This window comes from Plasmodium gallinaceum (assembly GCF_900005855.1).
Source record: "Plasmodium gallinaceum strain 8A genome assembly, contig: PGAL8A_v1_65, whole genome shotgun sequence".
NCBI lineage: Eukaryota > Apicomplexa > Aconoidasida > Haemosporida > Plasmodiidae > Plasmodium > Plasmodium gallinaceum.
The window spans coordinates 1,554,795-1,581,337 of NW_021628225.1; the positions used below are offsets into that span (position 1 = coordinate 1,554,795).

Here is a 26,543-nt window from a genome sequence, read left to right on the forward strand (position 1 = left end):
ATATTTATAATATAAAAAAAAAAAAAAATTAAAGTTACATGTACTTAATTTTTCAAAACGAATATTTATTCTAAATAATATGAAATTTATAGGAATTCATAATTATTTTTAAAATAAAAAAGAATAAAATTTAAAGTTTTTTCTTATTTTTTTTAAAATGTCATTATATAAAAAGTGTAAACAAGGAAGACATTATAAAATGATTTTTACTTAAATATATAAATGAATATTTTATCAGTTAACAACTTTTAATTATAAATTTATATTTCATAAGAAGAGATATACTTCTAATTAGCATTACATATTATTTGAATGAATACTTCTTTTGGCTACCATTTTAAAACAAATTTAATAGAAGTTCATCGAAATTATCATTTCTTTAATTAATTTTAAAACATAAAATATCCAAATAAGTTATTAAAATTATTATTATAATATTTTTAGATTTGAAATTAGCCATCCATTTTATAAAATATTAATTTTTAAAAAAATAAAAATGAATATAGGATATTTTATATATATTATATATATACAAAACATAAAAAGGAAAGATATTTTATTAAAAATAAACCCAAATAAAATATTTATATTTATTATTGTTTTTGCCATATTTTATTTTTTTTCTTCAAAAAAAAAAAAAAAAAAAAAATTAAATATGCATATATATATAAATATATATATATATATATTTAAAAAAAAATTTTTTTATAATTTAAAAGCTTTTTCTTGAAACATAAAAAATTGAAATAAATGTAAATTTCATTAAGTTAATTTAAAAAGTAATTCAAAATATATCTTAAATATATACATAAAATTTTCTTAAATCTTTATATTATTATCATATGGAAATGTGTTGTAAGAAAAATTTTGAAAATATAAAATATAGACTATATATAAAATGTATTTCTTTTAAAAATTTTTTCTTTAATAATGTTAAAAGTATATAAATTTTATCACATATATACCTCTAAAAGTAAATACTTTAATTCATTTTTGAATATATTTAAATAAATAATCTATGTTTTCCCCATGTTATATGTTTTGTTATAAGTTCTCTGAATATAAGGCCCTTGTTCATTATTTTTAAAAAAGTTATAAGGAAAGTGGCCATATTGCGTATTAATAAAAGATTGATGAATATCGTTAGTTGAAACACGCGAATTAAATCTATTATTTGGTATAGTATTTTGAATGGGATACATTTCATTATTCCCAAAATTTGATGAATCATTTCCATGGCATGATATAGGAGGAGGTGGTGGTGGTGGAGAAGTGTAAGACTATAAAGTAAAGAAATATAAATGTGCCAAATATATATATTCAAATGGTTATTAATATAAAAAAGAAGAAATAAAATTAAATAAAATTATCATTATAATTTATTAAAATATGAACAAAAATAATAAATATATATTTTTTATTTTTTTCTTAATATTACATTATTAGGAATTCGATCTATATTTAAATACTGAGGTGCTAAATACCTAAAAATATCATAAAAAAAAAAAAAAATATATATATATATATATATTATAAAAATAAAATAATTTTAATTGAATTCACTTATTTAATACTTACTGTTCTTCTCCCTTTTTTATAGAAACTTTTAAGTATTTATTTCCTGCATTAAAGCCATTCATACCTGCAACAGCATTAATTGCACTTTGCTGATTCTCGAAATTTATAAATCCATATCCTCTGCTTTTTCCGTTTGTCTCCCTTTTTATTGTAGCCCCAATTATATTTCCATAATGAGAAAAATGCTACACATACAAAAAAAAAAAAAAAAAAAAAAAAAAAAAATTAATAATATAAATATTTTTCTAATTTTTATTTATTATATCTTTATTATAATATAGATTTATATTTCGTTTATTATGCTTTATTTGTTGTATGTTATTTTATTTTAAATTTAATCTTTCTTTTGTGTTTACTCTTTTCAAGTCCTTGTCGCTCCAGTCATTTGGTAAATAAAAAACAAAAATTGTACATCCCGGTTTTATTTTTTTCTTATTAGTTTCATTGGAATTAGATTTTAATAAAACCTAAAAATATTAAAATATTGTAAAACAAAGCGTTAAAATGAAAAAAATTTATATTATTATCTAAATTTTTTTTTTTTTTTTTAGTCTTACCTTAAGCCTTTTACCGGTATATACTTCCACTTTATTCATATTAGATATTGCTAATGCTGCACTATGTGGATCAGTATATACAACAAAACCGTATCCCTTACTCGTTTTATCATTTTTTTTTGCAACAGTGGCACTTTCTAAATTACCAAATGTTTTAAATTTCTTTAAAAAAAAAAAAAATAATAAAATAAATAAATATATAATAAATATTAATAAAATTTTTTTTTTTAACTAATTTTTTTTAAAAATATTTCACTCATTTACATCATATAAATCTTGATCATTCCAATGAGGAGGAAGATAAAAAACAAATAATGTTGTTTTTTTATTATCATTACTTGACTAAAAATAAAAAAATTTATATATAATTATTGTATATAATATATGAATACTTAAAAAAAAAAAAAAAATAAAAAAGGAAAAAAGGTGAATATAAAATGATATATAATAAAATTAGTATATATTTATATTATTATTCATTTAAAAAAATTATTTTTTTACTTGTGATTTTTGTTGTGAATCTATTTTTGCTGTGTTTATATCTAAGCATTCGTCTACTACTTTTCTTGAAGTTACTTTCAAAATTTTTCCATTTATTTCTTTACCATTCATAACCTCAATGGCCTTTTGAGGAGATTCAGGTTCATTAAATTGAATAAAAGCGTAAACGTTTATATCTTTATCTATTATAATATTATTAATAGTGCCAAAAATCATAAAATTCTTCATAAAAAAAAGAAATATAAAAAAAAAAAAAAAAAAAATTATATTAAAATTTTTTATTGATATAAATACATATATATATATATATATATATATATATATATATATATATATATATATGTATTTTACTTATTTTTTTTTTTTTTTGTCTTATTTTGTTTTTTTACTTTTTTTAAATCATTTTCCATCCATTCATTCGGAAAATTATAAACAAATATGCTATTTGATTGAAAATTTTTATTCCATTCCATTTTGTTTTCCTATAAAAGACAAGAATAAGGAAAATAAAATAAAATGTGATAAAAATAAAATATTTATACACATAAAAACTTTATTTCATTAAAAAACTAAAGATATAATTAATACTTCTTAGAAAAATCCTTTATACTTTCTTTTTTTTTTTTAAATATTAATTTTAAAATTATGCATATGTTTATGCATACAAGTATTATTTTAATTTTATTACATGTAATTTTTAAGCATATGCAATTCAATTTTTTATTTTTTTTTTTCCTACCAAATCCATTAATATATATTTTTATTTTTTTGTATGTGGAAAATTGAACTTTAAAATTATAAAAGAAATAAACAGATAAATTACTTATCATTAAAAAGTATAAAATAATTCTTAAAAAAATATATATATTTACATATATACAAATATATACATATATGTTCTATTATTTTTTTCTTTATATGTAACAAATAATTTTTAAAAAATTTTATTTTTCCTTCATTTATTTTATCTAAATATCAATGTTTCATATTCTCATGTTTTTTTTTTTAATTACATCATACAATTTTATGCAAAATTAAAAAAAAAAAAAAAAAATGTAAAAATTATAGCATTGTAAAAAATAATATAAAATAAAATAAAAATAAATTAAAATAAATTATTATAAAAATGCACTTTCATATATTTAAATATTATTTTTATTTTTTAACAAATAAAATATTCTCTAAAAAAAAAAAAAAACACATAAAAAACCAAAATAATTTTTTTTGTCATACATTTTTAAATTTATTAAATATAATCAGTATTTTATTTAATCCTTTTTTATTTATTGTAAATCCATTTTTATATTATTTAATTAAACTTATTATATTTTAATAATATAGGAAAATTCATGAAACGTTAGCCTTTTAATGTTATAAATCTTTCATCGTATTTAACTAATTTAAAATAAAAAATACTATAAATTATTCTTTTTGTTATATTAGCATGTATAATACATTAAAGAACAAAAACAAATGACAAGAAGAAAAAAAAAAAAAAAAAAAAAAAAAAAAAAAAAAAAAAAAAAAAAAAAAAAAAAAAAAAAAAAAAAGCAAAAAATAGGATGAAATACTGTTAATATTAACTATATCTACATTTATAAATTAATAACATTAATTTCAAAAAAAAAAAAAGATTAACAATAATAAATAATATATCTCAATTTTAAAAAAAAGAATTGAATAGATGTTATAAATAGAACACTTCTATTTTCAAAAATAAAGAAGCATATAATTTTAAATGCATCATATTTATTTAAGAAAAAAAAAAAAAAAAATGATATATTTTGTTAAAAAAATATAAGATTATTAGGTCTACATTACTAAAAAAATTTAGTTTTTGTATTTATATAAAAACATAAATAGTTTTTTATTATTTTATTTGTTATAGCTTCTTTTCTTTTATTTTACGTTAATATGCTTCAAAACATAATGTAAATTGTAATGCAACATAACTCAACTGTTAAAAAAAAAAAAAAGAAATTTTTGATTAAATTGTTATTTAAATTCATTAAAGAATTTCATATGAAAATGTAGATAATGTAATAGAAAAGGCAGAAAATAAACTAAATAAAAATTTATGGAGAAAAAAAAATGTGTATTAAAAAAAAAATGGTACATGCTTTTTAATAGAAGATCAAATAAAGAACTATTTGACAAAAAGTTTTATATTTAGTAATATAATATATGTACTTTAAAAGCGAAAATATCATCATATATATATGTATTTCTGATTTGAGATACTTATATAACTTATTTACAATAATTTAAAGTTACAAAGATTAAAAATGAAAATTATATTTAATATAAATTCATTTATCAGTTTAAAGAGAAAAAAGTGTATAAATAACATAATACATATATATATGTATACAACCTATTAATAATAAATAATTAAAATAAATAAAAAGAAATAAATTAAATTAACATATCATAGATGAGTATTAAAAACAAAAAGTATATATAAACAAACATTATGTTTAATTTGGAAGGAAAAAAAAAAAAAAATTAGAATATATATTAATGTAATGATAAGCTATATTTTAAGTAAAATCTTCAATTTATTAAAAACATTAAATTTTATTAATTTCTTTATTGTTACAAACAATTAATTTTAAAATTATTAATTAAATTTTTTAAAATAATTAAAATCTTATTTATCTAAAAAAATAATAAATCTTCTATTTCTATTAATAAATTGAAACAAAAATTTTAACAAATTATGAACATAAATAACATATTAAAATGAAAAGGTTAAAAATATTTATTAAAAAACAATTATAATATACATGTACTTTTTTTCTTTTTTTTTTTTTTCCTATTATCTTCCTATAGAAAAATAACGAGCATTTAAATTATGAATATTTGTAGTAATAGGCTCATTAATACACCATTCATACCATATTTTATGATTGTCAGTTAATCTCCAAATACTAAAAGATAATTTTTGGTCTTTTTTTAAATATATAATTTTATTCATGGGTATAAAAAGTGGATACCAACTATGTAAATTTGAAGTATGAGAACCTGGTTCAATTGATATATAAATATCATCATATAATTGACTTTTAAAATAGCATAAAAATCCATGCAAATATGAATCTGTTTTTATTTTAAAATTAATATTTTTGTATCGATTATTATGAGTATTGTCTTTTTTAATATCAAGATTGGGTATTTCAAAATAGAAACATTCTTTTGGCCTTTCCTCAGAAATATTACAATATGAATATAAATTTACAACATAAAAGATTTCATTACTTCCAGCAAAATTATTTTGAGTTAATTTATGATATAAATGAGAGCAAGAAATAGGTTCAACATATGATAAACAATTTTTTGGTATACTTACTCCACCATCTTTTAAAAACTTTTGTACTCCATCTAAGCATTCAGGAAATAATTCATTATCACCAAATGATCCTAATAATTCACTAATAATTAAATCAGCTTTTTCGTTTATATCTAAATATCTCATATCACTATGAATTATACTAACATTTTTCCATTTATCACTTAAAGAACGATTTTCTAACACTAAAAAAGCACTTTCATTTTTTTCTATTGCATAAATTTGAAAATTAGTTATTTTATTTTTTTCAAGAGCTAATAGAGCTGAATCTACAAGAGGCCCTCTGCCTGCTCCTACCACAAAAATTATGAACTTTTTATTATTATTTTTTTTTTTTAATTCATCTGATAAATATTTGCAAATGGCTATTTGATATTGTTCGTATTTTATTTTATCTCTTTCAAATATTTCATAAGTTTGTGATGGCAAATTGTCCTTTAAAGGTTGTAATGGTATTTGTAAATAATCCCAATAAGCATTATCAAATAAATCTTCCCTATCAAAATTCTCAATAGATAAAAACAACCTTTTTAAGTAATAAATACAACATTTCAGAAATGTGAAATTTGAATTAAATTTTCCATTAATACATTCTTCTTTTTTTTCTATACTATCAAAATCTCTATTATTTTTATCAATTAATAAAATATCTATATTTTTTCTAAAAAAAAATATTAAAAAATCTTTTAATTTTTTTGGTAAATATGGATATCCATTTTTTGAGTCACTGACAAATGCATCTAGAGGAACAATTATCAATTTTACAGGCTCTGATTTCCATATATCTAAATTTATATTATTTATTTCAATATCATTTAAATTAACTAATTCTATTCCTACACTCAAATTAGAAAAGTTAAAATTGCAGTATGAGATAAATTTTGCCCATAGATTCCACCCATCTGAAATTTCATAACAATTATTATTCCTATTATCATAATTCTTTTTAACTAAAGGTATTTTTACTATTATTGAAACCCCGTTGTAATTATGAATATATGAATTGATACATCTTGCATAATTATCACATATTTTACGTGGCATATTAATGATTAAATTTTGAATACTTATATAACTAGACCATTGCAGTTCTTTATTTAATGCATCAATACAATAATTATTATATTCTACATTTATATTATCTGTGTCAATCCAATCTGATATTAATCCATATATATTTTTGTTCCATATTCCTTTATCTTCAAATTTATTTCCAAATAGAGGAGTAACTTTATACTCATTTAAACAATTTTCTGATAAAAACAAGTCAGTGTTAATAAGTTTATTATTTATTTTATTCTCTTTAAATAATTTACTAACTATAAAATCAGGATTTAAATCACTTATATCTGAATTTTCTATTTCATTATAATTACATTGTATTCCTATATTTAATGTCCCATATTTATTTTTTAAAGGCATTTTTTTTTAATTTCTTTTTAAATGTACATTGTATTATTTATTCATATATTTTGAATAATTTACATATATTAAATTTTATTATAAAGAAATATAATTTTAAATTGTTCAACAGAATTTTTTTTAATAAATATTTCTTTCAATTAAAAAAAAAAAAAATAAAATAAAATAAAGCTACATTATTTTTATATTTCAATGAGTAGTAATTTTGACCGTAAATATGTTTTGCTTAAAATATATATATTTATAATTGAAGCATTTGTATAGGTTTTTTCTTTTTTTTATAGATAATTGATATTAAAAAATTTAACAAAATATATAATCATATTAAATAAATAAAAATGAAAAAAAAAGAAAAAGAATAAAAATGAAATAAAGTAAAAGTAAAATAAAATAAAAAATAGAAAAAATAAAAATTTTATATATATATATATATATATGTAAACTTCAAAAGTATACATCAATATATTTACTTAAAAAAAAAATAATATACAAAGTTACCCTTGATAAAAATATATGAAGAAAAAATAAATGTTATAATGTAAAATTCTTTATTTTACTATTTTTCGTTTTAATTACATATATTTTTTTATATCTTAATGCTTTTTGGCTATCTATATTATAGAGTTAATTTAATAACAAAAAGTAAAAGAAAAAATATTATAAATTTTATTAGATATTATAATTTTAAAAATAATAAAATGTTTTGAATGTACAAAGTTTTACATTATTTTAGAAAATTTTATCTTAATTATATTATTTCAATTGTTTTTATTTTAATAAATATCACTTTAATTCATTTTACTTTCAAACAACAAATTTCATAGAAAATTGTGCAAAAATAAATATAATAATATAATAAATATTAAAATTTTTGAATATTTCAAAATTATAAAATTTGCATAAAATGTAATAGTAATATAATTTAAACTTATTCTAATAAAGAAAATTAAATATTACTGATTCCTAAAAAAAACCTAAGATTATGGAGATATAATTATGTGAAAAGAACATATATACAACAATGAAACTATAATGAAAAAAATATTAAACACCACCTAGTTTCATTTAAGTATTTCTTATATAAATAAAATATAATATTATAAGATTAACCAAAATTTGTATAGATATACAATATAGTCTTACTTTTATTTATCTGAAAATTTCATTATATATTTTTTTTTCTACAAGGATATTGAAAAATATAAATTAGAAATAGTTAAATTTTTTTTTTTTTTTTATTTTTTTTACTAGAATAATAAATATTACTGTTATCAATAAAGATTTATATTTAACTATATACATATATTTAAGAAATGAATTTTATAAATGATGTCATTGTCCATTATTTATAAAATTCATAACATAAATGTAAAAAAAGGTATTTTATTATGATATAAATAAAAAGGAAACTTATGACTTATGTTTATATGTTTTTAAATAATTTTATCTATATATGAAATATATGCATATATATTTTTTTAATCTATTTTTTAAAAATTTACATGATATTTTTTTTTTTTCTTCATCTTTTTAATTATATTATTATTAATTATATTTTTTTTTTTTTTTAAATTACTAATTTAATTTTATAACAATTTAAATCTTATTTTTTAACACATATATATATATATATATATATTTTTATATAGGTAAATATATAATACATTTTAAATAAAAAAAAGAATGCTACATAATTTATAAGTAATATAAAAAATTTTTAATTCCAAAAGAACAAATAATATATAATAATTCGCTTCTTTTATATTTAAAACAATAAAGTTTTAATTTATTTCATATTTTTATATTTAACTCGTTAATTTTACTTTATTAGTAAATATACTAGTAATTTAATGACGATATGTTTTTTTTATTTTTTTTTTTTTTTTTCCATTCAAATTTTCCCTTTTTTATTTATAAGTATGCATGAAAGAATATTTATAAAATGGACAAAAAAAATTAATTTGAAATAATAATAATATAATTATAAATACAAATATATATACTTATATATTCATATTAAAATATATATTTATGTAATGGTATATTTTTTTTTTAAAAAAAAGCTAAAATAAAAACATTTTAATAATATAGTATTAATCCGTTAAAACATATATATGAATGTACACTTTTTTTAAATTAAAAATAATACAGAATAATTTTATTGTATCACATTTTTTTTTTTTTTTGTAAATTTTTTTCTGTGTTATAAATTATAACGAAAGAATGTATTTATGAAACTCTAAAAAATAAAATATTTTAAAAAAAAAAATATATATATATATATATATTTATATATATATATATAAAAATAGTAAAAAAAAAGTTTAAGAAAAAATATTATATACATATATATATATGTATATATATAAAAATAATTATGAAATAAGAAAAATAGCACTCTTTAATTTTTTTTCAAAATAATGATATATTTATAAAAATAAGATAACTTATGAATTCAAATAGATAATAAGGCAATAAATATCAAATAAAAAAAAAAAATTACATAATAAAAAAAATAAAAAAATTGAAAGGAAAATATATATATATATATATATATAATTATTTATTACATTAAGTAGTTCCCTATGTAATTGATATTTAGTATATTTAATTTTTATTAAATACATAAATATTTTTTTTTCTTTTAAAAGAATTGTAACTTATTAATTTTTTTATATTATTTTATTATTAAAGTTTTTTAAATAAGTGAAAATGCAGCCTTTTGATTATAGAGGGATGAATAATTATTATAACAATAATAATAATAATAATAATACAAATTATAATAATCAAAATAACGTAAATAAACCAATAAATAATCCATTTTCTTATAATAATAATAATGAGATTACAAATAACAATATACAAGGAAATGAGAATATATATGCACAAAACTATTATCAACCACAACAATTACAAGGAATATATGCACAAAATCAAACAAATATACAATCAAATAATTTAAATGAAAATATTTATGGAGATGGAACAAATCAAAATTCATATTTAAATCAACCACAATATAGGGGAATAGCAAATCAGTTTATTCCCAATGCAATCAATAATAATTTCAAACAACCATCAAATGTTATAGGTTTTGATAATACAAGTAATGTAAATAATGTACAACCAATAATAAATGAATCATACCAAGAACTTTTACAATTTAATGCTTTTTCACATTTTATTAAAAGTTCAGTAAGTTATATGCCAGCTAACACAACATTAAAACAAAAATCTTATGTACCACTAGGTTTTGTTATACAACCATTAGCTCCAATACCAGATGGATATCCTGAATTGTCATCAGTAAATTTTGGTAATTCAACAGTTGTGCGATGTAAAAAATGTAGGACTTATATTAATCCTTTTGTTAGATTTGAATCAGGAGGAAAAAAATGGAATTGTAATATGTGCTATCATATTAATGATACTCCACAATTTTATTTTGTTCCATTAGATGAAAAAGGAAAAAGAAAAGATCTTTTTCAAAGACCAGAATTATGTACAGGAAGTGTAGAATTTATTGCACCAAGTGATTATATGATAAGACCTCCTCAACCCCCTGTTTATTTGTTTTTAATCGATGTAACAGTAACTTCAGTTAATTCAGGATTATTAGATGTAATATGTAACACTATAAAAAAGTTATTACCAAAAAATAATGATATGAACAACAAAAAATGTTTTGATTCTCGCACTTTAATTGGAATTATAACTTTTGATTCTACTATTCATTTTTATAATTTAAATTCTAATTTAAAACAAACACAAATGATGATTGTTCCAGATATACAAGATATCTTTATCCCATTACCAGAAGATATTCTAGTAAATGCTCATGAATGCCAAAATATTATAGATAATTTATTAGATAATTTACCTACCATGTGGAGGAATAATAAAGTTAGTGATTGTTGTGCAGGTAACGCATTAAAAGCTGCATTTATGGTTCTAAAAAAAATAGGAGGTAAACTTTTATTTTTTTTGTCATCAGTACCTAATATTGGAGAATTAACTGTTAATTTAAATAGAGAAACTAAAGAAAAAAGCAAATACAAAAATATTTATAGTTCAAATAACTCAGGAAATAATGTTGTAGATGCAAAATTACGAGAAGTAGAATTATTAACTCCATACAATAATTTATATGCAGAATTAGCTCAAAATATAACACAATATCAAATTGCGGTAGATTTATTTGCTTGCCCATTGTATAATTTAGATTTAGCTACAATTTATCCATTGATTAAAAATTCAGGAGGTTCATTATACTATTACCCTCAATTTAATGTCCATCAATATAATGAAAAATTAAGAGAAGAATTATTATTTGCATTAACAACAGAAACAGCTTGGGAATCAGTAATGAGAATAAGAATTAGTAGAGGATGGAAAATTACAAATTGGTATGGAAATTTTCAATTTAGAGGAGTTGACTTATTAGCTTTACCTAATTGTCATTCTAGTCAAAGTTTTTCTATTATTGTTGATTTAGAAGAAAATGTAGTTCAAGATTCGGTTGTATATGTTCAATCAGCTTTATTATATACTAATTCTAATGGAGAAAGAAGAATTCGTCTTCACACGTATGCTTTGCCAGTTACTCAAAACATTAAAACTATAACGGACTCTATTAATCCTCAAGTAGTTGTTTCATTATTATCTCATCAAGCAATTGACATAAGCAAAAAGGGAAAAATAGCAGATGGAAGAAATTTAATTCAAACACTATGTTCTCAAGTGTTATCTTCTCAATTGCTTCCATCAGAAAGTGCAAAGTTATTATCCATATATATATTAGGTATGCTAAAGTCAGTTTCATTTAGAGATAGTGGAGATGTTCCTTCAGATTTAAGAATATATCATTGGTCAAGAATAGAAAATATACCTGTTGAATCAAGAGAAGTATATTTTTATCCAAGAATGTTTAGTTTACATAATTTGGAAAAACATCATGGAAATTATGATGAAAATAACACTGTTATGTTACCTGATACTTTGAATTTAACTTGTGACAATATGACTCAAGATGGTTGTTATATAATTGAAGATGGAGAAACTATTACCATGTGGATAGGAAGGTATTATTTCGAATATAAATATTTATATAATAATTTATAATAGTATATTTCTTTTAAATATATATATATATATATATATATATATATATATATTTATATTTTTTTTTTTTAGGAGTATTAATCCTCAGTGGGTTTATGCTGTTTTTGGAGTTCAATCACTAGACCAATTAAATTCAGAATATGCTGAAAATCATTTAGGTAATCTAAAGTGAAATGCTCATAAGTATATTTAAAGATATATATATACATATATTTATTTTTATTTCTTTTTTTTTATAATATATAATAGGATCAACAGGTAATCCCTATGGAATACAAATTTTAAACATAATTAATGCTTTAAGAAAAATTAGAAATCCACCTTATATGAGATTAATAGTTGTTAAACAAGGAGATCCATTAGAATACAAGTAATATTCTATTGATAAACATATGTATATATATATATATATATATATATATATATATATATATATATATATATATATATATTTTATTATTTTTGGATATATTATTGTTTTTATTTTTTTACAACATTTAATTTTTTTTAAACAATTTTGTAGATTTTTCTCAAATTTAATTGAAGATAGGTCTCAACATATGATGATGTCACTAAAAGAATTCTTAGCAAAAATTTGTTAGTTATAAAAAAACATTAATTTTTAAATATATTCATATAAATTATATTTAAGTTAAACTTTATTTGAGTATATATTTTAAGTAAACGTATTTTTCTTTTTTTAATTATTAAGCTTTTAGATAATTTACATTATATATTAAATTATTATTCATATTACACAATTAACAGAAAGTGTATATAAAATTATGTAACGATGTTATAGTATCGTATATGTTTCATATTATTTCTTTATCTTCCTTTTTTTTTTTTTTTTTATATATATTTATTCATATTTTATTTAAAATGATTGTTTCTTTTTCAAATTATTTAATTCATATATATGTGCTTGTTCTTTTTGTCTTATATTCATAATTATAAATTTTATTATTTTTTAAATCTTTATTTTTCCTTTTTATTAATTCAATAATACTTTTTTTTTCTTTATTTTTTATGTAAAATTTGTCATTTATTTTATTTATTTTTTTTATTTTTTTTTTTTGTTAGGCCCCAAATTTCCTCAATTTTCCCCTGCTTTAAATAATCCACATACTACAACACATAGTCGTTAATTTTTTTTTTTTTTTTTTTTTTTTTTTTTTTTGGCCTTCTTTTAAAATATTGTTAAGATAGCTATAATTTATAAATTTCATTAACTTTATATATTTTTTTTAATTTTTTTTTTTTAAAATAAATAATAAAATATATATACACATTCACAAATATATATAACTATATATGTAAAATAGGATAAAAAAATTAAATGTATATTGTTTTCCTTTAAAAAAATTCTCTTTTTTTTTTATTTTATAATAATGATCGCTTATTTAATCCATTGAAACTTTTTTGAAAAATATTTATATAATTTAATTCATTATATATGCATATTTACTTATTTATTAATTTTTTTTTTAAACTTATAACAATATCATTTAAAAAAAATAAGTTCTATAAAAATTTTTTTATACAATATGAACAATTACATTTATTTTTTTTTTATATAAAGGTCATATTAATTTTTATTTCCTAAAAAAAATAAATTTTTATTTTTACCATATTTAAAATTGAAAAAATTAAAGATATAATTTATGCCCTTTGATTAATTTTAAGACATCATAAAATTATATTAAGCATTTTATGTTTTAATATTTTTTTTTCTTAAACATTTTTATAAAAAGAAAAAAGAAAGAACCTATATTAACACTTTACATTTGTTTAGTTTTCATAATCGATAAATCGTTTTTTATCATTTTTATATTTTCTTATTTTTGATATTTTTTTCATTTTTTAATATATAGAAGTATTAGGTTAAATAGTTTTTTTTTTTTTTTTTTTTTTTTTTTTTTTTTTTACATTTAATTTTTTTGTCATGCGTTATATAAATTACCATTTTTTTTAAAAATTTTTTTTCTTGGTAATTAAAAATATTATGAATAAAAACGAACAAAATTACTTAAATGAAAATAATTCTTTTATATATGCAATAGTAATAATGAATTTAACAATCAAAAAGATAAATTAAATTATATAAAATATGTAAATAACAAAGTTTTATATAATTCATTAAATGAAGATTATAATACAAATGAAAATTTTAATTTATTAAATATTACTAATAATAGAAAAATTAACAATAACGATTTAAATAGCTATAATATATTAAATGATAGTTCAAAAAAAAAAAAAAAGGAATTCAATTCATAACAATTCAAATCATATAAAAAGTATTACAATATGAAATATAATAACAATTTTCACACAATTCAAAGTAATTCTTACAGAAATAATGTAATTGATAATAATAAAAATAACAAAAGCAAATCAAATTGCGCTATTGTAAATAATTCCAATATTTTAAATATAAACATGCAAAAAAAAGTTGATCATCCATCTAATTCTTTAAATGAAAATAATAATCATATCGATCCTATTATTAATAATATGTCAAATAATTCTCCTAGTAATAATTCATTGAAAATTTTGAACTTCAATAATAATAATAATTTAATTTATAATAACAACATTTTAACTAATAATTACACTAATAATGAATCATTATTAAATTGTATAAAAATAGAAAACGTAATTCAAAAGACGAATGAAAATTCAATTAATAATGTAAATGAAAATAAAAATAAATCAGTAAATATTAATTATAATAATTTTCATAATAATATAAATAAAAGCATGACTGAGTCAATCGAGAAAAATATCAGTAATCCTCAAAATAATTACAGAAGTTTTTTCCATAATAAAAATAATACTTTAAAAAATTCTGACAATAATGCAAATTATAGCTTAAATAATTTGAATAAGGTAAATAATTTAAATAGAATTAATAAAGTAGATTTAATTAATAGAATAAATAAAATTAATAACTTAAATGATATAAATAATATAAATAGTGATAGTAGCAATGATAATCTTAAAAATTTTAATATGAATAATAATAACGATGTAAATAGTAATTTGAATTACAAAAATACGAAAAATAACATAATTAATTTAAGTAGTTCTTTTAATAATAACAACACGACTGATTTAAATAATAAAATCCATAATAATTTAAGTAATTTAAACAATAACGTCAATAGCATGAATAACCAAAATAATAATGTGAATAACTTAAATATATTAAGTAATAAAGTGAACAATTTAAATAGCAAGAATTATATAGTGAATAATTTAAATGAGAAGGTTAATAATTTAAATAATAATGTCAGTAGTATTAACAATGTAACTTCTAACATAAATAGTATTGATAATTTAAATAACCTGAAACATCATATGCATAATATGAAAAACAGTAATGATAGTTTGAAAAAATTAAATAATAATGTAAATAATAAGAATTTAAGTATGTCTAATCTAAAAATATATAATAAAAATAGGAATAATTTAAATAATTTGGATAACAAAAATAATAATAGTACTTTAAATAATTCTTTAATAAAAAATACAAATAATAATTTGAGCAACGATTTATATTTAAATTTATCATTAAATGATAAAGTGCTCGTAGATGAAAATTTAAAAAATAACATGAATAAAGATAAGCTTAATACAGATAAGATAAACTCAAATGTAAAGAGTAATTTAAATAATAAAATACAAAAAAGTTATAATACAAGTAATTATTTAGAAGATGATGAAACAAATAAGAATATTGATATGAACAATAAGAACTCAACATCTATATATAATGTAAATAGTAAGTATAATTCGAATCAAAATTTGAACTTCGTAAAAAATTCATCAATTCAAGGAAATAATAATAAATTAATTTCATCAAATATAAATCAAAATTTAAATGAACATCCTTCAAGTAATAATGAAAAAAGTAACATTAATTGTGATATTAATATTATGCAAAATGATATTAACAAAAATATAGATAACTCTAATTTAAATAATACCATTATTCATTGTCAATATACTTCACCTGAACATTTAAGAAAAAAAAAAAAAAAGAGAGAGAATGAAAAAGAAAAATTTTCAACAAATAACATAAAGAAAAGCAAAAATTCATTAAATAATCAGCATATTATTATGTATGGAAAAGAAAATATATCATTTAATAATAATAATAATAGTAATAATAATAATAATAGTAATAATAATAATAACAGTAATAATAATCATAATAATAATAATCATAATAATAATAATCATAATAATAATCATAATAATAATCATAATAATAATCATAATAATAATAATCATAATAATAATAATCATAATAATAATAATCATAATAATAATCATAATAATAATCATAATAATAATCATAATAATAATAATCATAATAATAATAATAATAATAATAATAATAATAATAATAATAATAATAATAATAATAATAATAATCATAATTATAATAATAATCATAATAATAATAATCATAATAATAATCATAATAATAATCATAATAATAATCATAATAATAATCATAATAATAATAATAATAATAATAATAATAATAATAATAATAATAATATTAATAATAATAATAATAATAATGATGATGATGATGATAATAGTAATAATAATAATAATAATAATAATAATAATAATAATAATAATAATGATGATAATAATAATAGTAATGATGATGATAATAATAATAATGATAATAATAATAATAATAATGATAATAATGATAATAATAATCCTAGTAAAAATGATAATAATAATAATGATAATAATAATCCTAGTAAAAATGATAATAATAATAATAATAATGATAATATTGATATGAATAATAATAATTACATTAGTAACAATAGTAGTTTTATAAATAATAATCTTTATAATGATAATCAAATTGACAATAATTTAATTAACAACATAAATAATAACTTAAACAATCTCCTAAATGATATCAATATAGAGAGTACTTCTATTTCAAATAATATGAATACATATATTCTAAATAACTTAATAAATAAAAAAAATAATAATAATATAGTTAAAAATACTTGTAACGAAAATTTATACAATAATGATTCAGAACTAAAAAACGAGCAGAATAATACTTATAATACACCTAATAGAATTATTTATAATGTTAATAATAATGATTTTGACACTAATATTATTAGCAAAAACGCTAATACAAATATAAGAAGTAATAACAAAAATGTAATTAATGATAGTTTTCGTAACGTTAAAAAAAAATCATTAAAAAAACATTTAGATATGACTAAAATTTTAGATAATAATAATAATTTTGCAATTTCGAGTAATATTTCTAATTTTAACATATCAAATAGCAATGTATTAGATACGAATAATTTAGAAAATAACAAAATAAATATTGATAAATTTCATCAAAATAATTCTAGTAAAAATGAGATAAATAAAAAAATTGATTCCACAGGTAATACAAAAAAAAATATGTATAATAATACAGTTTATTTAAAAGGTGCGAATAATGATGAAAATGACTTAATTAATAACTCGAATGAAAAAAATATTATGAATAATTTAAATTCTAATAAAATATTAGGTGATGATATAAAAAATAGAAATAATAATTTATATGCATCAGATAAAAAATACTCGCAATCTACTTTTGATAATTCCGTTGATCAAATGAATGGAAAACATTTAAATAACATGTATGTTCAAGATTTGAATCAAACGGAAAAGAAAAGAAGCCATTCTTTTAATATTGTCGAAAACAATTTCTCACCTAATAACATATTTGTAAAAAATTTAACTAACGATAACATAATAAATAAAAAAACAAATGTAGAAAATGAATCTGTTTATGATAATAAAAGTTTAGAAATAGATAAAAGTAATTTAAATTTATTATATTACAAATTGAATAATAATTATAAAACAGATAACAAAGGAAATAAAACAGATTATATGAATATAAACAATAACGAAATAGAAAATAAGAAAGATGTAATAAATAAAGAATATTCAGATTTTTACATGAAGGATGTTAGAGAATCAAGTTATTTAAATACAGTAAATAGTTTGGATAATTTTTTTGGTGACAATAAAATTAATAAAAATTTAGATGAAAAAAATTATTTTAACAATATTAACAATAAAAGTAATATTTATATAAATAATGAAGATGTTTCAACAAAGTATTTATTAAATTTTTTAGTAGATGATTACAAAAAAGTGAATAAAAAAAAAATATTGAATGAATCAAGAAAAAAAAATTTAAATAAAGAAATGGTAAAAAAAGAGAAAGGAATACGAAAAAATAGAACTAAAAGCAAAAAAATGGAAATTAGTGAAATGATGCAAAATTATGATTTTAAAAATATATATCCTAATGATATTTATAATAATCAAAACAATGATATATATTTAAAAAAAAATAAAAACGTAAAAAAACTATGTTTTCCACATAATAATTTTTCATTATATTTAAAAAATTCTTCCTCCATGACTGTTAATACAACTCCAAGCAACCAAACAAATACGATTGATATATTAAGAAGGAAATATAAAAGATTTAGTTTTTGTGTAGATAAAGTTTTCAACAAAAAAAATATAAATGATATAATTACTTTAAATGAGAATGTAAACAAGAACAAGGATTTACTATCTTTATTTAAAAAAAAAGATGTACGTAATTTAAAAAAAAGAAATTTTTCTTTTTTTATGGGAAAATTAGAATTTCAAAAAATAGATTTTTTAATTATAAAAAGAATTCAAATATGTCTAGAAAAGATCAAAAATACATTTGGAGTAACATGTGTAATAAATAATGTAGAAAAAATAGTTTGTATGTTAAAAAAAGCATTTAAGGATAGACTACATTTAATGTGGCCCTTAATAGAGTTTTCTAATAAATATAGATTAGATCAATATTTCCATTTGTTAGGAAAAAATAAAAATCATTCACATTCAAAGTTAAAAAATACAAAGCTAGTTGTACATCAAGTAAATATATAAAGTTATGTAATAACACAAGTATATTTTTATTTTATATAAATATTATTTTCTTTTCTTTTTTTTTTTTTTTTTTTTTGTAGAATATAAACTCGTTAATAGTTTATTTTAATCAAAGAATTATTGATGATAAATGGGTATAATACAAAAATTATAAAAATATATATATAAATTTAATAGCATTAATACATAAATGTTTGTAAATTATTTTTTATTTTATTTTTTTAAAGGTTGAGTATTTGAAAAATCAAATGAAGCCAAAAAGAAGGAGAAGAAAAAATAAAAATAAAGAGAATTTTGTAGAAGATAAGACTTTTGATGTAATTAAAATAATATATTAATTTATAATTATCTCTTTTATTTTAATTATAACTTATCTTAATTTTTTTTTTTTAATGTTAGTTCTTAAAAACAATGAACACTGCTTTATCACTTAATAATACAACTGAGAGAATAATAGATTTAGAATCAGTGAAAGCAAAAGCTAATGAGTTTGCATTTGTAATTAAAAAAAAAAAAAAAAAAAAAAAAAAAAATTAAATAATAATTAAGAAAGAATAAAATTGAAAATATTATGTTTGTAATAATAATAAAAAATTCAGTGTGTATAAATAAAAAAAAAAAAAATATATTTATCTTGGTAAAATTTCTACATAGATTATTTTAATATTATACACATTTTTTTTTTTTTTTTTTTTTTTTAACATAAATAGGTTGGTTATAATCAAAAACGACTTTTAACACAAATTACTCCATATGATTACAAGGCTATTTTGAATTTTAATTTTTGTAAAAAATTATTTACAATAAATTGGAGGTATTAAAAAAAAAAAAAAATAATAAAAATAAAAATTTAATTATATTGTAAAAAATGAAATTTGTATTATTTTTTGTATAAACTTTTTTTTTTTTTTTTATTTCTTAATTATATATTCAAATAAAAATTGTTATATATAAATATATTTTTAAATGACGTATACATTTTTTTTAATATTATTTTCTTATAATTTTTAAAGAAAACAACAAGCATCAATTATTGATAATCTACATTTTGATATGGTTCCTGATACGGATGATATAAAAAAGCATTTTGAATATGTTTATATTAGATATATGGGATATGAACAAAATAAATTGATATTAAAATCGGGAGATAAGTTAAAATCAAGTAAATTAAAGAATAAAAAAGATAATAATGTGAGTAACAAAAATGATGATAAAAAAAAAACCCCAAGGAAAAGAAGAATACCAAAAAATATTGAAAATATTGGAAAAGAACCAGATGTTAAAAAACCTAGAAGGAAATATGAAAGAATAAAACCAAAAAAAAATAAAGATACAAAAGAAAATGTATTAAAAATTGAAAATGGAGGAGATAATATGGCTATTAATGAAAATAATAATAATCAAACTAAAAAAGAAAAAAAAGCAAGAGAAAGAAAAAAAAAAAATAAAAAAAAATTATGTGAAGATATAACTATTATCAAAGGAAACCCTGACACTGTAATTCAAGCTTCTTTAGATTTTATGAACCCAAATATGTTTACTTAAAAAAAAAAAAAAAATTATAATTATGAATATTTGAAGGAAAAACATCTTAATAAGGAAAGAACCAAAAGTGTTTAATAGTAATATCTAAGCATTTATAAGCATATTTTGTTATATATATATATATATATATATATACATAATATATAATTACATGTTATACATTTTAACAATTATGAAACATTTCGTTTTTTACAATTATATTTTTATTTTTTTTAAATATCATTAAAAAATTAAATGTATTAATTTATGTGTTTGTATTCTTATTAGCGGTAATTTTACTAAAATGTTTCCATTTATAATTGTATACATGTATTATTTTTTGATGTTCTATTTTATTACAGATTATATATTATTTTATTTTTTTTTTTTTTTTTCTTAATTTGTAATAACTTTTGTCTTTTTTTTTTTTTTTATTATTTATGTGTAGATAATTTAGGTTATGTATTCTTTAAGAGTGTTTAAATATATGTTATTTTTGTTTCTTTTAATTTTTGATTTTTGTATTTTTTTTTTTTAATTTCTTTCACTTTTATTTGGGTCATGTTATATATATATATATATAATTTTTTTATATAATGTCCTTAGTGTACTATTAAAATGCATTTTAATTTATTATTTATTTTTTTTTTAAATAATACCTTATAAAATGTTAATTTTTATTTATAAAAAGCAAAAGTTTTAAAGTATATATAACTTTATTTGTTTAAATGTAAGCATAAATGTATATACACTTGTAATATATTTATATTATAAAATAAGTTTATATCTCATTTTCTTTCCTTATATATATATATATATATATATATATATATATATATATATATATATGTATTTATATAATTTTATTTTATTTTTTGTACTGTTTTATATTTACATTTGTAAAGAGAATTTGTATTAATAGACAATAATTCGTTTTATTAGAAATTTTATTTTTTATTATTTCTTAATTTTGTTTTTTACTTTTTTAAAATAGAATAAGTAAAATGATACTAAATTATATTTTCCATAATTCTAGTTTAAAAACCTACGAAAATAAAAATGAAAATATTAAAAAAAACAAGTTAACCTCTTTCCAAAGTTGTATAGAAAATATGTCTATTACATTTGTATTATTCGGTTCTTTTATGATAATTTTTAACATTTTTATGGTATAAAAAAATTAATATAAAAAAATATGTTTTTATTAAAATTTTCTATATTAAATAATATGTAGTTATTTTAACTATTTTTTTTTTTTTTTTTCTTAAGAACTTTTTTTATATTAGAAGAGATGAGTTTTCAATCTCCTTAAAATTATTTTTTATAACATCTGGTAGTGTATATTATAACAATATATTTTCTTTTATTATTTATTCATAAGAACATATTTCTTATTTCTTATAATTTCATAATAAATTATAATAAATATAATTATTAACTACATCTATTGTATTCTATATTTCATAAATAACATTTTATATATATATATAAAATGTTAAAATATTTTAAAAATGAATAATAGGTTTATGGGCAATTATAATTATGATCCAAATGTTAACCTTTTTTTTTTCTTCTAATTTTTTTGAAAGTAATTTTTTTTTTTTTCATATGAAATCATATACGTTTTTAAATAAATAAATAAATAAATATATATATATGTTATTTTTATTTTTTTCTTTTTTTAGATTCAACGCATTTACTTTTAAATTATTCTAAAAATAAAAAAGGTTTATTTAAATTTATTATTTTTAACACATATTATATAATATATGTGTGCATATAGTGATATAATTTTTCTTTAATTAGATAAATGGAACCCATTTAATACAGGAATTTTTTTAAGTAAAAACTTATATAGATAGAATAAGACGAACAAATATATATGCGTATATTAATTATGCTATACAACAATTTTTGGGAGAAAACAATATATAATTATAATATAAAATTTTTTCATCTTATTTTAAACTTATTTTATTTTATTTTATTTTTTTTTTAAAGCTAATGTACTAACTTTTAGTTGTATATCTATTTTATCCTTTTATGGTTAAATTTAAAAAATAACAATATAAATATTTTTCATTATGAAAAAAAAAGAGAAAAAGTAAAATATTTTATTCCACATTTAATTTATATAAAAATATTATTTTTTTTTTTTTTAATTCTGATTTAATAGGAATATTCTCATATATAACAAACATGTTTAATTTTACAAATGCCAGTATTATTGCTTCGATTATTTTCAGTTTATCAATGAATTTGTAAAAAAAAAAAAAAAAAAAAAAAAAAAAAATAAATATAAATCTAACAAATTTTAAATAATAATTACTCTTAATTTTAATAAAATTCATAGGATATTTGTTTCAATGCAATTTTTATATATATTTCTGAGAGTATATCAAATTAAGAATATAGAATTTAACTATTATTTATCTCTTTTTTTACCTGGTTTTGCTTATGTAATAAAAAAAATAAATGTCACATTGAATTATCTAATATATTTATTACTATTGTTATTTAAAATATTCAATTTTTTTGTCCTTTTAGATGCTAGAATTGATTGAGATGAAAATAAAATCTAAAATAAGAGAGAATTTATTAGATAAAAAATCTAAAAAAAAACATAAACAAAAAATTATATACCAAAATATACATCAAGATGGTAATTTCAGTATATATATATAAAAAAAAAAAAAAATTTAAACAATAATTATTAAAAAATTATTCTTCTATGTTTTATTATATTTTAACAGAAAATTTATATTTAATTAATTAGAATAAAGCGGATGAAAGAACATTAAAAATGTAAAGTATTTAGTTAAATATTTGTTTTGTTCATTTTTAAATAAATAATTAATAATAATTGAAAAAAGTATATGTAATAGTTTTTTTTTAATTTTTTTAAATCAAAAATTTTTTTTTTTTTTTTTTTCTATTACATTATAATTTGAAGTGTTAACATATAATTATTATTATTGTGGTATACACATTTTTATATAAATCTATTTAAAACAACTTTTAATTATTATTTAGGTATTTAAAATTATTCCTGTTAACTCTTCTTCAAATTCTTCTAAATCACAAGTAATTTCTAAACTTTTAAAAATTCCATTAATTTTTCTCACTAAAGATTCTTTTGATGTTGCATATAACATTTTCTCTTTTGATTTTGCTAAACTTGGAGACCAAAAAATAAAATAAATCCTATTTCTTAATACGCCTTCAGGTGTTGGAACTGGGATGTCTAATATTAAGTAATAAATACATAAGTTAAATTATTAATGAATATAAAAAAAAAAAAGAAAAAAAGTTCTAAATAATGTCTTATTTATATATATATATATATATCTACCAGCAATAATGTATCTACATTCGGTTGTCTTTAAATTATTTTTAATATTAGTTATAATATCACTATAAGATTTCAATTCAATGTCTTGTTCTAATAAATCAACAATAACTTCTTCACAATTTTCAATTCTAAAAATTATATATTTGTGTAAATGCTTAATTTTCAATTTATTAAATTCATAGACACACTCATCAGACACTTTAACTCCTGAAACCATTTTTACAATTCAACTATATAGTAGTGCTTTTTATTTATTTATATATTTTTCTTTTCTTTTTTTTTTTTTTTTTAAACGAATATTTTTTATTATTATTTACACTTATTTTTTATTTTATTATATTTATATATTTTATTTTTAGTTTAAATAATTAACTTATTTTCTTTTTTGTAAACTTAGTTTTATATAATTTATCTAATATCCAATTATTTTATTTCAAAAATTTAGACAAAATTTTTTATTTATTATACTATTAGATACCATAATGATAAGTTTTTTTTATTAGAAATTCTTATAAATACTAATATGCATCTATCGAAATAATTCTAACAAAACTTCTATGTCTAATAATTTTTTCTTTTTTTTTTTTTTTTTTTATATATTAAAATTTTAATTTAGCTTAGCAAAAATATTTTAATGCACACATACCATGGAAAATGACAAATACGAAAAAAAAAAAAAAAAAAAAAAAAAAAAAAGAATAGATGCATATATAAACAAGGAAAATAAAAAAAAGCAAAATNAATTTTTTTTTTTTTTTTTTTTTTTTTTATATATTAAAATTTTAATTTAGCTTAGCAAAAATATTTTAATGCACACATACCATGGAAAATGACAAATACGAAAAAAAAAAAAAAAAAAAAAAAAAAAAAAGAATAGATGCATATATAAACAAGGAAAATAAAAAAAAGCAAAATGCAAAGGATAGATAATTATCACAAAATAAGGAAACATTATATATTTTTATTTTAATTAAAGATAAGTTATTTTCCCATTTTTTCTATTTATACTGTTTTAAAAAATAACAGCATAATACTAAAGGAGAGGCAATTATTTGAAAAATAAAAATTAAAGATGAGAAAATAACAAAAAAAAAAAAAGTAAAATATTTATAGAGAAAAATCAATACATAGTTCATTATTTAGTTGACACCCTGAATGTAGCTTAATTTTTTCTTCAAATTTTTCAGAAAAATTGCCTTATAAAAAAATATATAATGAGAAATATGCATATTTATATATTTTTATTTATAAAAGATAAAATTAATATAAATTATCTCATAATAATATGCAATAATATAATAAACTATAATTAAAATTATATAATATAACATTATAGCTAGAAATAAACTGAAAACTGTCTAAAATATAGAGAAGAAAAAAAAAAAAAAGTAATAAAATAATAAATTATATATATATTAATATTTTGTATATATATAATTACTTGGTAAAATATTAGAGCAGGAGGTATTTAAAGGAATAACACCCATTATCTTTATTTATTAATAAGAAAATTAAAAAAATGATACATAAAATTAAAATTAATTTCCTTTTTTATTTTTTTTTTTTTAATCTAGTTTTATATATTATTTTTTTTTTTTTAAACTTGCCTTCCAGCATTCTCCTATTAGCTCTGAACAAAAATATCCATTATTATCATCTAAAAATAAAAGAATAAAATAAAAGAAACAATATTAAGAATATGAAAATGGATTAGGAAATTTTTTTTTAAATATGTTTATATATATATACAATAACATATTTTTATGTTTAATTTTTTTTTATTTTTATAATAAAATAGAAAAATATATAGAGTGATTTAATTATTATTAAAAAATTTTGAAAGAGTAGTAACTAATTTAAACTACCATTTTTTGAAACAAGAAAATTAACTATCTTTAAATTATATTTTTTTCCTACAGTATTTTTCAAAAAATCTAGTAACTTTTGTAAGTTCTCTTCAGAGTTATTCCATGTTAAACGTCTTAAAGAAATTCTAATTAGAATCATTATATATTTATATAATAAATAATATATTTTTTTCTTTTTTTTTTTTCTTTTTTTTTTCAATTCAAGAATTTTATATTTTTTAATAATAATAAAAAAAAAAAAAAAAAAAAAAAAAAAAAACCTT

General features: G+C 16.7%; 7 protein-coding genes across 7 annotated transcripts in view; 3 read left to right on the forward strand and 4 right to left on the reverse strand.

The window, feature by feature from the left end:
* Positions 1–1,016: 1,016 nt before the first annotated feature.
* PGAL8A_00167300 (polyadenylate-binding protein, putative) lies at positions 1,017–3,384 on the reverse strand (the record flags this gene model as incomplete). The annotated part of the gene is made up of 9 exons (XM_028669990.1): positions 1,017–1,280; positions 1,439–1,484; positions 1,579–1,763; positions 1,935–2,045; positions 2,136–2,297; positions 2,400–2,477; positions 2,637–2,858; positions 3,026–3,118; positions 3,376–3,384. The coding sequence occupies 9 exons, from the start codon at positions 3,382–3,384 to the stop codon at positions 1,017–1,019; spliced, it is 1,170 nt and encodes a 389-aa protein (XP_028526786.1).
* Positions 3,385–5,454: 2,070 nt separating this feature from the next.
* Positions 5,455–7,407, reverse strand: PRMT5 (protein arginine N-methyltransferase 5, putative; the record flags this gene model as incomplete). The annotated part of the gene is made up of 1 exon (XM_028669991.1): positions 5,455–7,407. The coding sequence occupies one exon, from the start codon at positions 7,405–7,407 to the stop codon at positions 5,455–5,457; it is 1,953 nt and encodes a 650-aa protein (XP_028526787.1).
* Positions 7,408–10,119: 2,712 nt separating this feature from the next.
* On the forward strand, positions 10,120–13,679 carry SEC24A (protein transport protein Sec24A, putative; the record flags this gene model as incomplete). Its single annotated transcript, XM_028669992.1, has 5 exons — positions 10,120–12,491; positions 12,604–12,689; positions 12,781–12,901; positions 13,055–13,128; positions 13,615–13,679. The coding sequence occupies 5 exons, from the start codon at positions 10,120–10,122 to the stop codon at positions 13,677–13,679; spliced, it is 2,718 nt and encodes a 905-aa protein (XP_028526788.1).
* Positions 13,680–14,841: 1,162 nt separating this feature from the next.
* Positions 14,842–21,081, forward strand: PGAL8A_00167600 (conserved Plasmodium protein, unknown function; the record flags this gene model as incomplete). The annotated part of the gene is made up of 6 exons (XM_028669993.1): positions 14,842–19,521; positions 19,614–19,667; positions 19,761–19,850; positions 19,933–20,031; positions 20,244–20,347; positions 20,547–21,081. The coding sequence occupies 6 exons, from the start codon at positions 14,842–14,844 to the stop codon at positions 21,079–21,081; spliced, it is 5,562 nt and encodes a 1,853-aa protein (XP_028526789.1).
* Positions 21,082–22,064: 983 nt separating this feature from the next.
* PGAL8A_00167700 (conserved Plasmodium protein, unknown function) lies at positions 22,065–23,836 on the forward strand (the record flags this gene model as incomplete). Its single annotated transcript, XM_028669994.1, has 10 exons — positions 22,065–22,229; positions 22,330–22,393; positions 22,583–22,648; positions 22,746–22,787; positions 22,867–22,902; positions 23,062–23,106; positions 23,237–23,321; positions 23,414–23,519; positions 23,608–23,722; positions 23,814–23,836. 10 exons carry the CDS (start codon positions 22,065–22,067, stop codon positions 23,834–23,836), a joined length of 747 nt encoding a protein of 248 aa, XP_028526790.1.
* A 253-nt stretch (positions 23,837–24,089) lies between these two features.
* On the reverse strand, positions 24,090–24,629 carry ADF2 (actin-depolymerizing factor 2, putative; the record flags this gene model as incomplete). The annotated part of the gene is made up of 2 exons (XM_028669995.1): positions 24,090–24,304; positions 24,413–24,629. 2 exons carry the CDS (start codon positions 24,627–24,629, stop codon positions 24,090–24,092), a joined length of 432 nt encoding a protein of 143 aa, XP_028526791.1.
* Positions 24,630–25,519: 890 nt separating this feature from the next.
* The window catches only part of PGAL8A_00167900 (conserved Plasmodium protein, unknown function), a gene marked incomplete at both ends in the record, with an annotated part of 3,737 nt that continues 2,713 nt past the window's right edge, over positions 25,520–26,543 (reverse strand). Inside the window, 4 exons of the mRNA XM_028669996.1 lie at positions 25,520–25,608; positions 25,854–25,902; positions 26,020–26,069; positions 26,278–26,405. Of these exons, the coding sequence (XP_028526792.1) occupies positions 25,520–25,608; positions 25,854–25,902; positions 26,020–26,069; positions 26,278–26,405 (316 nt within the window). The remainder of the gene's footprint in view (positions 25,609–25,853; positions 25,903–26,019; positions 26,070–26,277; positions 26,406–26,543) is intronic.